At 27.4% G+C, this 16,856-nt stretch overlaps 1 protein-coding gene across 3 annotated transcripts in view; it reads right to left on the bottom strand.

Annotated features, from left to right (window-relative positions):
• The window catches only part of LOC107455712 (uncharacterized), a 69,469-nt gene that overhangs the window by 44,262 nt on the left and 8,351 nt on the right, over positions 1-16,856 (bottom strand). For 2 of the 3 annotated variants that reach the window (XM_087163414.1, XM_087163415.1), the window contains exons 4-7: positions 15,283-15,396; positions 12,760-12,867; positions 10,931-11,044; positions 9,392-9,535 (exon numbers count right to left, since the gene is read on the bottom strand). In XM_087163414.1, coding sequence (XP_087019540.1) covers positions 9,392-9,535; positions 10,931-11,044; positions 12,760-12,867; positions 15,283-15,396 — 480 coding nt within the window. Of the gene's footprint in view, positions 1-9,391; positions 9,536-10,930; positions 11,045-12,759; positions 12,868-15,282; positions 15,404-16,856 lie in introns of all 3 variants that reach the window. The other variant, XM_087163416.1, reaches the window with a different exon arrangement.

Genomic DNA, 16,856 nt, shown 5'->3' with positions numbered 1-16,856 from the left:
CCAGAATTAATAAATTTCATCTATATTGATGAGCCTTGGCCAAAGAATACCTAAGGAGGCCTTTTCATTTCAATTCTAACCTTCAGTAAGGATAGGTTCGAAAAGGGACGAAATATATTGCACCTCCAAAACCCGTTCCACTGTCTCCCCTACATTTTTTGTGGGGGTGCGTGTGTTAAGTAACCCGAAACTAATCGACTAACCACTGTCACAGAAGGGGGATTGCAACCTGCGGGGGTCAACTAGCTTTCAAAAGATATCAGAAGAAACTCACTCTTCATCTTATATTATGCTTTTTCTCTTTCTAAGAAAAACTTAAAAAATATTTTTTTAACTCTAAAACGACTTTATTTATTTTCAAAAAAGTTTTATCATTTTATTTAACATGCACTTTTTCTAATTATATCTTGAATTGTTTATTATTTTGATTTGATTATTTAGAGAACTAATAATAACCAGAGTATTTAAATTTATAAAATTTTACTATGTAGTCATATGAAAGTAATTCATATAAAGTAACTACATTAAAAATAAATTTATATATTCTCTATAGATCAAATAAAGTTTGTTTACTTTTTTAAAATTGATTTGCTAATTTTTAAAACTTTTTATGTTAAAGTAAAACCTTGAGTTCAAGATTTTATTTTTTTATTACGTATTTAATTTTCTTCTTTCAATTACAATTCAAATACAAATATTTTTCGCAATCTTTTTTTAATTTTAATTAATTTTTTTTAAAGATTGTTACACCGTTTTGAAACTAATTAAATTCTACCACTTTAAAAAACTATGTTAGCATTTAATCCATTGTTTAAGCAAATATGGTTGCTTACTATGTAAATTTGATTTAGACTTAAATATTTGAATTTCGCAATTTGAATGAACTAAATTAACCTTCACTAAAAACTCACTTCATTTTAATTATTACTTTTGCTAACTACAATTATTATTGTATAAATAACTCCGAACTGGAATTATGATTCGATCTTAAAAAATAAACACCGGGGTTATTTGTCACAAACAAATTGAAGCATCAAAATTGAAAATTATTCGATTTAATTATCACAAAATTTTAAATCATATTAAGACAGATCTAGTTTCCGATTATGTCACTTAACTTATTCAAATAATTTAGCTCGGATACATTTAAAACTTCACCCACAAACTCATATTCATCATTTTTACTTACATTATTTCTTCTCAGTTATAGTTACTTTAAAAACTTATCGCCAGAGATATTATTTAACAATAATACAAAAGAAATTCCTTATTGATCTAAAGCAGTTATTTAGTATAAATTTATTAAACTGCATATTTTGAGAGCGCAGTTTTATATGAAGTTTATTTTAAAGGAATAAAGGAAAATATAACTTATTAAAAAGTGAATATATTTTATTTATCAGCTTTTGCTTGTTAAAAGGTATTTATATTTTATCAAATAATTTTTATCAAGTAATATCTTGTGATTACTTTATATAATAAAGGAACTTCATTTTTAATTAAATTATTATAACCCTAATAACAAAGAATAATGGTAAAAGTGGGTAATGAACGCATTTTATTTGTAAATGTCGTAAATAAAAGGACAAATAAATAACTTACAAAAGTATAACTTATTTCTAAGAAATTCCTTAAAAACTATCTTTGATAAGCTTTATAATTTTCTAAACGTAGAAGTAATATTATAAGAAAATTGATGTAACTCTTTCATTTCAGTTTTGAGGATTCATAAAACAATACCATTATTTCTGTCGTAGAAATAAATTATAACATTTTCGACTAATAAGCTGAAGTGACAGTTTAAATTTATTTTTCCAATAGATCATTTCAATGGATCATTAAAAACAACAAAATAAAACAATTCTATGTTATTTTACATTTTAGTACATAGATTTGTGAGACTGCTCACTGTAATTAATATAAAGATTTATCAAAAGAATCGAAATTAATTTATAAAAAGTACGATAACGAAATTTTTGAAAGAAAAGGCATTTATTGGTTTTGATTAAAACTTACAACATAATAACAGATTGAGACAAGTTTACTTTACAAAATTTTTTCAAATACAAAAATACAGAAAATTATGGTTATCTAGGAGATATATTCATATAGATGGCATGCTGGCTAACCCTGGGAGGTTTTCGTGTTTTTCCTCTTTATGTAATGCTAATGGCGGTTAGTTTTCTTATATTTTAATTAACTATAATTACACTAATTAAAGTTTGTAGTATAGAAATTTCTACTAAAACTCTTCTCCATGAATGGCAAAAGAGGGTCAGGGAAGAGAAATTAAAATAACACATTGATTACATACTTTGTTCTAGCAAAAAGTTATGAATAAAAATTACATTATACACTTTTAATATGAATTCGAAAAATTTTTCGTTATTAAATACATAAGATATTGCATAATTACTACTCTTAATATATATTTTTAGAATATTGCGAAAAAAAGTTTTAAAAAGTGTATTAATTAGGAATTACAGATCAGGGAATCAACTAAGGAATCAGGTCTGAAAACATCAAAACCAGTTTGACGGTCTGAAGTAACAAAGAGTAGCTTAACTCTAAGTATTACAGCTTATTTTTATTTTTTAATTTATCGTGATGAAATTTCGTGGTGTTTATAATAATCACATTTCTCATTCTTTCTATTTCATCTGGCAATCAAACTGGTTTCAATATTTTCAGTGTTGCGTTCCTAAGCATCGATTCATTATATTTTGATACCGTTTGTATTTTTCTCTCTTGAATATTAATTTTCAAATTATGACCACTAATGTTCTTTTACTTCTTTTTTTTTTTAAAGAATTTTACAATACATGCGTGTATTTTCATATTTTTCTTCATTTGCTGATTAAAGTGAAAATTTCATAATACTTTAGTGTTCTTGTGTATTTACATTAAAGCCCTAAAAACAGGGTTAAGTGCTTGTTCATGTTTGGATGATGCGTGGTCTTGTGTACTAGTTATTTTTTTTCCTTACAGTGAAAAAACATACTATCCCAGCTATTGGAATAATTAAAACTATTTGCGGAATGAAAAAATTGGAACCTTTTAAATTTTTTTAATGTAAATGTTTTTTTAAACCTACAAATGAGTGTACGATATATTTAAAAAAAAAAAAAAAGGAAAACTGCAGTTTTGTGATGCTTTATAGTATATTGGAAGATCTTTACGTCATTTATTCGATTTTAATTAATCTCACTTTATTCAGCAGCTAATTTTTTTAATTCTGAAACATCTCTAAAAAACAAGAAACAAAGTTTAAAAAAAGGGGAATCATGTATTTAAAAAATAAATTCCATTCTCAAAATGAATAAAAACAAGAAAATTATTACTACTAAATAATTAAAATGTATATAGAATGAACGAATTATCAGCAAATATAATTTTCATAATAAATTACAAGCTTATAACTAAAAAGAAAGCTATCGGTTTATAAAGCGTTCCCCATATCAGTTCTTCAGAAGGACAGGGAGAGAAAAAGATTTTCAAAAGGGAGCAAGACCTCCCACCGAGAAGATTAGTGAACTTGGGGGTGGAAGTTGCCTTCCTCCCTTACTCAAAGGTAGAAAGTGACTTGTGTTTCAAAGGCAATATTACAAAAAGTAATAAAGATTAAAAAAATTAACCTACATTTTCGTGGATAGGAAAGATTGAAAAAATTATTAGTATTTTTTTTAATTGATCACTCCGATTCTTGAACAAGAAAAATCGATTCAAAGTATGACAAGCCCGCCATAGACTTTACATGTTAAAAGCAGAATTGAGGAGTCTGCTTGGTGCAACACTTTTCTCCCGGCAACCACGATTGTGGACCCGACTTTCTGATCATTTGAGCGCGCCCCTTGTTTTTTGTTCGCCAAGTGATGAGCCTTCTACGGCCTGCGGTCTTTCTTAAACATATAAATAAAGTAAAAACATGAATAAAATAAAAACTATACATTTTTTTCACAAAAAAAGGAAGAAAAAAATAAGGAAGAAAAAAAGATTAGGAATTTTAAATTGCAAATGAGTCTTTGAACGCGCCAAATCTAAATCATTGTAGTTTTTTTATAGCTCTTTTCGTTGTTTTCTACTACAAATTTTCATAGTTTTTAAAATCCCGATAATTTTACCTCGGCAGAATTAATGCGTGAATTTCGAATTTTAGTAATGCTTTTAAAGCTCTTTATTTCAGTCCATTTCAAAGTTAATTCAAGTTATTTTCGATCGCGTTTAATCGGAAGTAAAATTTTCAAGAGCTACCCCACCCCCCTGAGTCGGATTTCCAAATGTTTCTTGTCCGATCTCTTAAATGCAATATTATAACGGCTCGAGACTTTCAAATCGGGCAAGTAATAATCTCTTTTGAAGTACGTTATTTATGTCAGTCTTATCGTAAAAACAGGCTATTTTTCCATTGCTTGTTTTCGGCAATACGCATTTTCTCATGGTTTTGAAAATACCATACTTTTAATATATATTAACACGACACTAAATCGCGAATATGCACTTGATTTGTGCCAAATTCATCAAAAATCTAAGAGATTTTTTATTGTTCTTTCAACTGTTATTGCTAGACTTCTCCACAGGGTTTCAAAAATCCTGTTATTTTTAATCCGGCAATAAAACGACTTGCAACTTTCGAGGCATTTTAATCATTAATTTTGATGTGTTTTACTACTGCCGATTTCATCGTCCATCCAGCATGTTATTTTACAATCTTTTTTTTTTTCTTTTAAAATAGCCATTATTTCCCTTTTTTGATTTTTTCAATACAATAACATTATTACAAAACGCAAAATTCGACTGTAGGATTTAATGCGTTTTTAATTTTTTGAGCTTAATTTCTAATTTTTGGTAGTTTAAAAAAATAAGAAGAAAAAACTTTTATGATTTAATATTCATGAAATCTCTTATAATTCACTAATTAGCAATGTCCTAAGGTTAAGAATATATAGAACTTAATCCCAAATTAATATTAAATCTTATTTTGAGCAATTATGCGTGTTTTTTCTTAAAAATTTTATTTTAAAATTTAAATTACCCCATACGATTTCTTTACTTAAAATATTTACTTTGCAGTTATGTTCTCAAAAAATATTTATCTCTTTATTTTTTACTTTCATTCAAGAACATTACAGTTAATTGATTTTAAATTATACTTTTATGTTACTTGATGTGATATAAAACCGTCACTTTTTCCCCATCTTTATATTTTTCGATAAATCTATCTATTTATTCATTTATTTTTGATAAAAAGGAAATATTTTTATTTATGAGAGTATTATTTTGGTTTTCTTCAGTTGTTAATGCTTAAGAGAATTTAATTTTATGCAAATATATTACAAAGCTAACTGATAAAAAAGAAAGAATTAGTTGAATGAATTAAGATAATAAAAAAGAATTATAATTATTTAAAAGAATTTAATTTAATAGAAATTTATCATTTAGTGACTGATGAAAAGAGCTGTATGTAAAACACTTATGTTTACATTAAAATTATATCTAATCTATTCAAATACTTGGAACGTAGCCCTTCATTCAGAATGGTAGTGCACTCTACTATAGATGAATTCAATGTTAATACTCAGTAACAATGTACTTTTCTAAATTTCGCCTTTTCATCGCGATTATTAATTCTTTGCTAATTCATATAAAAATATTTTAAATTAAAATCTATAAATTTTTATAAATTAGAATAAAATGAATGATTATAAATTAAAAATAAAATGAATGACTATAAATTCCCGATTATCTCTTCACAGTGTTCTTGTCTCATATAATATATTTTTCAAAAAATTGTGTTTAGTCTAAGATTGAGTGCATTTATAGTTTTTGCTGTGGAGGGGGGGCGCACCTAAGTCTAAAACATAATAAAATAATATTAATTCTCAGTCTTTAAGCCAGGATGTAAACATTTCCATTACAAAAATACCTGTTAGAAAAGTATATCAATTTTGAATTTTTTCACATCAAAACTTTAAAATAATGAATGTAATTGAGAAGCAAGAAAATATGGACAATAGGAATTTTTTTTGATCAGTAAAACAAAACTTAATGGAAAAATTATTTTTGATATAAATGTGGCATGTGTACAGATGGATGGAAATTCTGAAGTTGAAAACAAATTGTAAAATTTGTATTGGAATTTTTTTTTTTTAAAGATTACGTTACATTTGAATTTTCAACTGTGTAAGAATTAATCACTTTTAATGAATAAAACGTGGAAAAAAATGCAAATAATTATTAAATACAATCTAGTTTAAAGAATAAATGTGTTAGTCGAACAACATTATTATCACAATAAAACTTAATATTGATATTTCAACTGTAACTGTTGTACCTATTTTCGAACTTATTAATTATTCTTACTGTTCATGTATTTCATTTCAATTTTCAAACTCAGCTGTTTACTTGAACAATAGGGCAAAAATCTTAAACAATTTTTATCACAAAACATATTTATAATGAAACTACATAAATTATTTATGCTACGTCCTGTGATTGCTTTTTTTAGGTGCACCTAAATACTTTTCATTTTTGATTGCTTATAAGTTTAATTTTTTTAACTCTAATCTGAAATATTTAGGATCCTCTCAATCATCTTATCTTTCAAAATTTATTGCTACCAGCTGTCGAGTAAACAGCCTATTTTGTAAGTTTTTCGTTCATGCGTATCCTTTCTCAAAAGGTTGGTGAAGGGAAGGGAAGCATCAGTTAAAAAAAAGTTTAGATAGAAAGATAGTGGTGGTGCCATCTACAGAGGCGTTATTGAAATATAAGAAATTTTTAAAATGATTTGTGTAAATTTGTAATTAAATACATTGAGTTTGGGAAAAGAATACAAAAATTTTTGTGCTAATTAATTCGAATTATGTTAGTCAATTTAATGCAAAAATTTCCTTATTTTGTCGATGATTTTAATCAAGTCTATTCTATTTCGCATTGAAGTTAAAAATATTGGCCCAAACTTTTTAAATTCATTACTTTGTCATGAACTCATACTCCCCTCAAATATGACGGAAAATTTACCTACACTCAATAAATAAGTGCCTCAAATTTTACATTATTTCTTAGTCTAATTAAGGAAACATGCTTTATATTAGTCACACCAATTGTATCACGAGTATGCTTGGGTCACATTTTGTTATGATTATGAAATATTTCTTTTGTATTTTTTATTAAATAATCATGTGAAGACTCTTGAGTCAATGAAAAACGAGTGAACAAAAGAGATCTTATTATGAGCAGTAAATATATTTTATTCAATACATGAAATGCTGCCTTTTCTTTACATTGAATGATCGATAAATACTAAGGATTGTATAAATATATTTGCACTTACAAACTATAAATAATTTATTCGGATTTCTGTTCGCAATTTTTGCATTTTAACGTCTTAATCACCAGTCATTACATTGTACATTTAACATCAAATAAAGAAAATAGGAAAGAAACTGAACATAGATTCTTGCAAAGCTTTTTATTTATTCAACGTTAATGAATTAATTAAAAAAGATGATCATTCAACAATTAAGGAAATACATATTTCTAATGAAAAGGCAGAAAATCAATACTTTGAATAAAATATAATTACATACCCTTTTAATAATCTTTTATTATTTCTTGATAAGCCTTGATTCTGGAAATGAGCGCGCCATTTTCTGTTTTGTAGACGTCTGTAAGAAGGACAGAGAGGAGGCGTTATTCATTATGATTAGTATACTGCGCATGCTTGAAAACATGCCTGGAAGGGTCATCCTGTTTCCTGAGGATTCACAGGCATCCTCACGCTATACACTACCGTATAATATAGCCTACGTCACAGGTTGTGTTGTTCCTACTAAATTTAACCCATGAACGGCATTTTCTGCGAGCCTAACTTCAAGCCACAAATAAACAAACGATGTGTTCGATCGTTTAAATAGCTGCTCGCCAGATTTTATTGCATTATAAAGAAAAGTTATTGAAACTAAATACAACTAAATAAACAACAACAACTACTAATAACAATAACTAAATAAACAACAACTAAATTCCATTCGTTTAGCATTGCTTCATATGTTGTTCCTACTAAATCGAAGTAGTTGTGTTTTTTTCATATTATACCCAATTGTTATAATAAGTTTTTCTTCTTCTTTCCACGCTCTATTTTTTTTTTCTTAAGCGAAGACGATAATTTTTATAGCGATATTGTAGTACTTTGTACAACTAAAAATTCTTTTCACAACACTTTAAAAATATTTACTTTATTTTCTTTATATATACAGAGAACAGTCGGCAAAGAATTCGATTAAGTTGAAAAACATTTCGCTAAAATGGAACGAATTCCAAAAGAAAAAATAAACAACTTAAAGAATAAAAATGCTGATGCCAGCCAATTTTTTGAAAGTTAAATTAAATAACAAACCAAACGATGTTAAATAACAAACCAAACGATGTTAACAAAATGACGTAGAAAGCGCAACTAGATCAAAATTACACAAGCACAACTAGATCAAATTATAATACCTGAGTGCTTGACGTAACAGATATAGAAATATAATTTGATACCATAAAAAATTATATGGAAATAGAAATTGATACCATAAAAAATTTATTCGTTTTCGTGTTCCTTTCATGTATTTAGCATTTTAGTTTTTTTTTTCTTAAGCGTTGTAGCTATATAATTTCAAACATCCTCAAGAGCTATAACACATCTGCAGCAGAACTGGTTATGAAGACAAAATTGCTGGACAGGAACACTTTAATTGTCCACTAATCTTCAGATTTCCTGCTATGTTTTAAAAAACTTTATTTGTGAAAACCTTCAGCGTGGCGGACAGCTGGCCGCCTTAGGCGGCTAGTATATAAATAAAATGAAGTAAGTTGGCATTCATGTTGAAGATACCTTTTTGCTACGAGATTCGAAGTATTAAGATAGTGGAGAAAACAAATGACGCACAAATAAGAAAATACCAAGAGGTTAAGTTTCAAAGATTCAGCTTCTTCAAAAAGTGCCAAATAATTTTTTTAAAGAAGAATTTATGCTAAAAATTTGCGTTAGAGGTTTTCAATTTTTATTTTAAATATTAACAAAACATAATATTGATGCATAATATTGCATCTTCTTGAAACAATGGGGGACATTTGCAAATGGGTTGATAAGTTTCGTATATTATGCAGTTGGCTGAGAGTTTTATGCATTTTTCTTCATTCTTTTTAATACGGCATTTGTTTGATATAAAAATTAAATTAGATTTCAAGATTTCATGATTTCAATTTACTATTTCATGAATATAAAAAAAAAATCTGCTTTTATTGGAATGAGCTTTCATAAGTTGCTTTACATGCAACCTGATCTTATAGCTGAACTCAACAATTAAAAAAAATAAATAAATAAACAATAATTGAAAATACTTACGAATGCAGAAACCCGTTTCATCTTTATCGTACCCGTTTTCACAATCACAAGCATAACCTTCACTTAAATCTAGTCTTTCAATACATCGAGCATTAAGCTTCAAGCATTCTTTGTTTTTACCTCCTTCTAAGCACATTCGTTTAACTAAAAAACATAAGTTATTGTTGAAAACCATCAATCTTAGGGGGGATACAGTAAACATTCATAAAATACTCGAAGCTTTATAATCGCAGTTTTTTATTTTGTTAAATATAATCTGCGTTTTTTGTTTAAATATTGTCTAACTTTTCATTATTTTCACTACTTCCGCTTTGGTTTTCATGGATTATTTTGTTTCAGGTAGAGTTATAAAGGTTTTATTTGTAGATTCTATATACATTCAAATATCCAAAAGAAGTGTACCTGATAAAAGTTATTTGGTTTTCGAAATTTTCAGAAACTTACAGGTGAAAAAAAGAAAGAGAAATTTGTTGCAAAAGTTGGCAATGTAAAGCTCTGAAAGCTCTACTTTGTTGTTCACATAAACGAAAGATGACACTGCACCGTAAACGACAGTTTAAAACGGAATTCTATTTTACTGCAATTGCGCACAGTTACATTCTTTGGGGAATCGTAATTTATTTTCTAAGCTCTGTGCTGATTACAGCACTTCCAGTTTGAAATTTTTGTTAATAATTGTCAATCAGAACTTTCACCTTTTCATCAATAGAACATTTAAATTTTGTGTACGTTTGCAGTCCTGTTAAGCGTATAGTTTCATCTGCTGTAAAATGTAAAACTTTACTAGCAAAATGCGATTGTTAGCCTTTTAATGCTTTCATTTTTTTCCATAATAGATCTATTAGTTGCAATCATCAAGTTATGTGTGGTGAATTAAGTTAAATGAGGTCTGTTCACTTATCCGTCAGTTATATGAGATAAGTTTGAACATTATTTTCCAACAGTTTACGGGTCAGAATGCTAACTGAAGCAGGAACTCAACTTTAGACTAACATTTAGAAATTGATGTCCAAGAAGAAGATTTGACTTTCCTTGGAGGAGACAAAGCAACAAGGGGCTGTAAGAACAATTAAGGTATTCCTACATCCATGTCAGCAAGTTTTCTCGATTTTAAAGTTCATAGATGAGATTGGTTAAGATTTGTAGTTATTTAAACAACTTATTGGGATTAAACAAAGTTCAAAAGTTCAACGATTTGTTCAAATTTTATTCATCTAACAAATGTAAGTATCTTCCCGGCAATATTAAAAAATGCCTTTGCTTCAAAATTTTAATAATAAATTCCTTGTGATATTAATTATTTTAATTTTTTGTTGTTTATCGAAATTTTAAAGAAAAAAAATGTAGATCTATCCCCTAACAAGTACAACTTAGTGAATTCAAATATTCAATTTTTCTCATTTAGTAACAGTCTAGATGTGTCGCAGTGAAAAATGCAATGATACATTTTAAGTAGAATCTGCTCTTTAATAATTTTAAAAAGTCATAAATGTATTAAAACTATTGAAAATCGCTTGAAACATCCAATTAAAATTTTACCATTGTCGCAAAATGTTCCGTAATAATGTGGCCTACATTCACATTTGAACTTGTTGGTTCCATCAGGTCGGCACGTACCTCCATTCTTACAAACATCTCTTAAGTAGCAGACGTCTACGGAAAATAAAAACAATTGTTAATGAAAATATGCACAAATATCTATCCATGTTCAAATAGATTAAAATACATTCTTTAAAAAAATAGCAATCTGCTTTGTCGCATTTTTAATTCATATTATTATTTCTTGAAATACGATATTATACCAAATGCAAAAAATCAAAATCGTGCTTTAGCGCCTACCATAAAATATTTGCCATTTTTTTCCAGATGTAGTAAACTAAAACAGAAAATTTTAAAACAAATAATTAGAAGTTGCAAATTTTTTTCAGTAGAACCCAATTCAGAGATCCCTCCGAAAAAGTCCGAAAAAAAGAGAGAAGAAGTCCGAAAAAAGATATTCAATCTGCAGCAAACAATCCTATTTCAAAGCAATTCGCAGAATTCCGAATTATGCAACTACATCAATTTAAATAATAATCGAATATGCGTACATGCCAAGTCTTACGCATTTTGAGTAAAATTTTATTTTTGTATTTAATGTAGTAGTTTTACATTTAATGTATGCTAGCTATTTATTCTTTGCAGCCAATAAACTAAATTTTAAATGATTTTGACCACCACTACATTTAAATAAATTTTACATATATATAAAAATATGGATTATAATATCACGTTAATTGTTATAATTTTACACAAAATAAAATGTAAATTTTTGCTTATGAATGTAGTTTACTTTTAATCTTACTACCACTGGGTGTATATCATCTTCGGAAAGATTACAGGTGGGCAGATATTAGTATGTACCAAACTTCCATCCAAACAATAAGTGATAAAGAAAAATTTAATGATACATTTATAAAAACATGGAATGTGTTTCAAAGTGTCAAATTTACTGCCAGTTTAACAATATTATCGACGTCATCATCAAACAAAATAATTTTTTTCTAACATCCTCAAAACACTAAATTAAACTGATAGAAAAATCTTTATGTGAAAAAAAATCTGCTAGATAATTCATGCGAGAAATCTCTTTGAGAACGCTGGTCAGAATTACATTTTGTTTAAACATAAAATAGAAATAAGACATATATAAAATCTTAACAATTAAAAAAACTAAAATATAAATGTGTGTTTGCAGAACAGTACAGTGTAGATGCCAAAAAGGAAGAGAGAGATTATATGTTGCCAGTTACAAATTTGAATATTTACACTGAAATTTTTGAAATTAAAAAAAAAGAAAAAAAAAACTCACTAAAGTCTCATCAACGGGAAATATTAATTCACATTTATTTCTGCTTATCGATTCACATAATCTGGATTTCATAAGCAAATTTTTTTTTATAAATGCAATCCGAGCGATAAGCAGGAATTGATAAATCCTACATAATCGACTATTCTGTTTCGATTAACGTATTGGCAAAATGTTTTTATATAAAACTTTAATAATTGTGAACCATTGGAGTATATTGCCCAGCACTGGACCCGGGACACAAACCGGTGCAACAACGCCTAAACGACTGAGAATTTTGAATCGGTGGCTTTACGAGGGAAAGGATGAAATTTGCAAAAATGTAATTCTGTGACCTGTTATCACAGTGAGCGCATTACTTCATTGCTCAGTTACGAATACCCGCGTCTTAATAAGCATACTTTTTTGTTCATGGGGAGAATTTTAAAAACAATCTATACTACGAAGGATGACTACGGAACATATCCTTTTTGTAGATTTAAAGAAAAAAAAAAGACGTGCTAGGAAATTTTAAGGTTACCTTTTTCACATTTCTCTCCATAAAATCCATGTAAGCAATCACATTTTGGTATTTTTGAGTACATTGTGCACTTCCCTCCGTTTTTGCACGGATTGTTTGTGCAAGGCCCTATAAGTACATAAAAATGAGATTTTTTTCAAAAATTAATATTTTTAGTCGCGATAACATAAAACTAATTCATGACATTGTAACCATTTTCAAAATGTTTTGCTGTATATTAATAACAAATCATACCCTATATAGCATTTGAGATTATTTTCGAAAAACTTTTTATACTGTTAGTGAGCTAAAAGAGAAATTTTGAAATCGTCAACATTGAATTTTGAGACAACATAATCAAAAGATTATTTGAATATTGATATATGTGTTTAAACTATTTATCTGTAATGGTGAACAAATTTGTTTTAATTTTACCTTACGAAATATATGGGGTATTTTGAGGTTGTGATGTTTAAAAAAATACACCTTAGGTAGAAAATGAGTTTATAATTTGCACTTAAAATAACCTCATCAATGAGCCTCAATTTCAGATTCATTTTACGTCATAAAATTTAGGCTCGTAAATAGCTCAGCAATGCTTTTAGCTAAAATCCGATATCATTCACATCCTGAATATATACTTATTTATTTGAAGTGTATAAAAAATAACCTGTACACCTCAAAAACAAAATCTCTATGCTGGTTGCTCTATGGTAGATTTCTATCAACCTCAATACAACCTCAAGAATTTTAAATTAAAAGAATTGGCTAAAAGATTACTTGTATTAGAAAAACTATAAGACGAAACTAGCAAATATTAAAGATACAATGCAAAATTAAGAAAAGTAATTAAATTCTTAAATTAGCTCAGTGTCTAAAAAAAGATCTTTACAAATGTACTTTTTTTCTGAATGCTAACAGATAAACTAAATCTATGATATTGAAATGATGAACTCGATATATGTGTTTCTCTCTTATAACTCCTAAACCGTTAAAGCTAGCGTCACGAAATTTAGAGACTGGTCTTGATAGTGGCCATTCTATCTCCCCTGTGCTAAAAATCGTATTAATATTTCTTTCATATCTTTCGGAAGAGTTGTTTGTAAAACAGATTTTTTTTAATTGATTTAGATGATGCCATTTATAAAAATTAAACAACAGGCGACTTTTTTTTCAAATATTTTTTAAGATAACAACAGTAAAGCTTGCTAGCTTCTAACTCTCAAAAGTATGATGCACATTCTTTAATATTTAATTAATTCTTATCCGTTATGTTAGATAAACTCAATTATTAATATGAAGGTGGTAGCATATGCTGATTAGCTCTTCCAAAGCTCCTCGTGAGTTAATTTTGTGTATAGTTATTTTAAAAAAATTTTCTATGAAACTAAATAATTTAAAACCAACAGAAATTGTACGAAGAAACGTAAAAAAAAATCCTCATATTGTTATTGAAGCCGATGATGCTTTATTAATATTGGTAATAGGTAATACTTAAAAGTTAAAATAAAATAAGCTATGAACTAAAAGGCAGTTATTTTTGGTAACATGCACTACTGATATTATGATAATTTCTGCAGTTTAAAAGGGTACTAAATATACTAATATAGGAATTATGTATTTTTCACATATTAAAACTTAATTAAAAATATGGAATTTTATATTAGATAATGCTTTTTGTTCTTCTAAATTTAAGGGAAAACCAGAAAAAAAAATTGATTGAAATTATGATTAGGTCTCGGCCAATAGCATCGTGATAAATGATTCTGATTACATTTAATCTTAATTTTTATTGATGACCAAAAACGTGCTTTGCTTAATATAATTAAGGTAAAGCCACCTAGATGGGAAAAATAATTATTTTAGCTCTATTAACAATGTTGGTATAAGTCTTTGAGTTTAGAGCATGATTTCGAAGAGTTGTTTATTACTAATTTATTGATTATTTACGCTTTTTCACCCCGTACGAACATCTAGATATTGCAAAATAATATATTTTTGTTCAATTTAATAATAAAAAATACACTTAAAAATTTAAAAGAAATGAATAATGAAAAATATTATACACTAAATTTATGTAAAGAATATAATAAGGAGAGCATAGTATATATATATATATATATATATATATATATATATATATATATATATATATATATATATATATATATATATATATATATATATATATATATATATATATATATATATATATATATATATATATATATATATATATACATACATATATATATATATATATATATATATATATATATATATATATATATATATATATATATATATATATATATATATATATATATATATATATATATATATATATATATATATATATATATATATATATATATATATATATATATATATATATATATATATATATATATATATATATATATATAATAATAAGTTAATTAAAGTAATTAAAAGCAATGGTAAAATTTTGTTAATCGTTATTACTGATTTAATAATTATTAATAATTTAATAATTATTAATTTAATTGTAAAAGTTAAAAGTACCTATTTCACAATTGTCTCCTCTATATGGTGATTGACATTTGCAAATTTCTTTACCATCTTTAACAATGCATGGAAATCCATTTTTACAGGGATTCGGATGGCACAAGCGAATGTCTGAAAACTTTTAACCATTTAGAAAGCTAACAAAATTTTAATATACCAATAAAAAATAAAGCAACACATTTTTTTTTATGTACCTAATAAGCAATAGTATGAAACGGTAATGAAGGAGGACTGAAATCCTCAACTTATTAGGTATATAACAGTATCGTTTTGTCGATAGAAAGGACTCCCCTTGCCACAACCTCGGAGATTGTCTGCTGCTATGGAAAAAAAAGAAAAAAAAACAAATTTCAAAGAGGGGAGCTTCTATTTCCCCATATTTCTTTTCTTCATCTGACACGAGCCAAAACATGTCTTAAATATTGACCTAACACCCCGACTTGAAATAGTTATACCTTGTAACCATAGTTACCGCTATTATGCCAAATGAATGACGAGGGGAGTTCTTTCCATAGACAGGCTGCAAGTTAGGCTTATCGGATAAAGGTGATCATCAGACTCAATATTCTGAAAGGTTTTGTGAGTACTCCCTCTTCTTCCTGAGATGTAAAAACTGTGATATTATATCTCCCCAGATATGACCTTGAATAACTCAAAAAAAATTTGTGAAGAGACACTTTATTTCGGGCTAATACTAAATTTAGAATTCGAATAAAATTTAAAAAGAGTAATTTAAATCAAGCATCTAAAATCGTAAGATGTATAGCTCATTGTAGTGGAATTCATTTTATTTCTGACTTTGGTTCTCTCTTTTATCAGCAGATGGCAGATCAGAGAAGTTATGATGTAAGAGGAGGACTTCAATACTTCCGGTTTTTCTTTTTTAGGATACTGGGTGAATAAGTTTTGCATCAAACTGTCATACCAATACACCTTTCGAAAATTATTTTCCTTTCCGAAAAAAAAACAATTTTGGCGCGAAATAAATATCAAAAAATTCAAAAGCCTCCAAGAAATAAGAGTTGTGCCTGGTGTTTCACTAAACAAATTCGGTACAAAGTAATTGCGACCCTTTTTGGCGCTGAGATGCTCCAAAATGTTTTCACACTGAGTGCGTCACTAAATATTTTTGTTAAATAAGTGCGACAATTTTTGGCGTTGATATGCTTCAATTTTTTCTTACATTGAGTGTTTCACTAAACGACTTTGGTGTAAGGTAATTCCCCCCATTTTCGATACCAATTTTTTTTACACTAAGAAAGTTTGGCAAAGTTGTGCTTTATCGAGTCCAATCTGAACCATGAAATGGATCAGCTAATTAATCTATCTTCCTTTTTATTTAAAAAAAAAAACAATTTTAACAGTAAAATTTATTATCATTATTATTATAATTATTGTTTTTCCACTTACAATGGATCCCATTACATGTTGGGGTTCCTAATAATAAAGTCGCAGATCGCCAAGCTAAAAGGGGACACTACTTAGGCTACAACATCTGACTACCTCATTACCAATGAAAAAAATTTCTCCCTGAAGAGAAACTGCGACAGGCAACTCTGGTTAATCCCTCC

Source organism: Parasteatoda tepidariorum, chromosome 5 (assembly GCF_982258835.1).
Source record: "Parasteatoda tepidariorum strain Cologne lab strain chromosome 5, Ptep-v5.0, whole genome shotgun sequence".
Lineage (NCBI taxonomy): Eukaryota > Metazoa > Arthropoda > Arachnida > Araneae > Theridiidae > Parasteatoda > Parasteatoda tepidariorum.
This window is presented reverse-complemented; position numbering and strand designations above follow the sequence as displayed.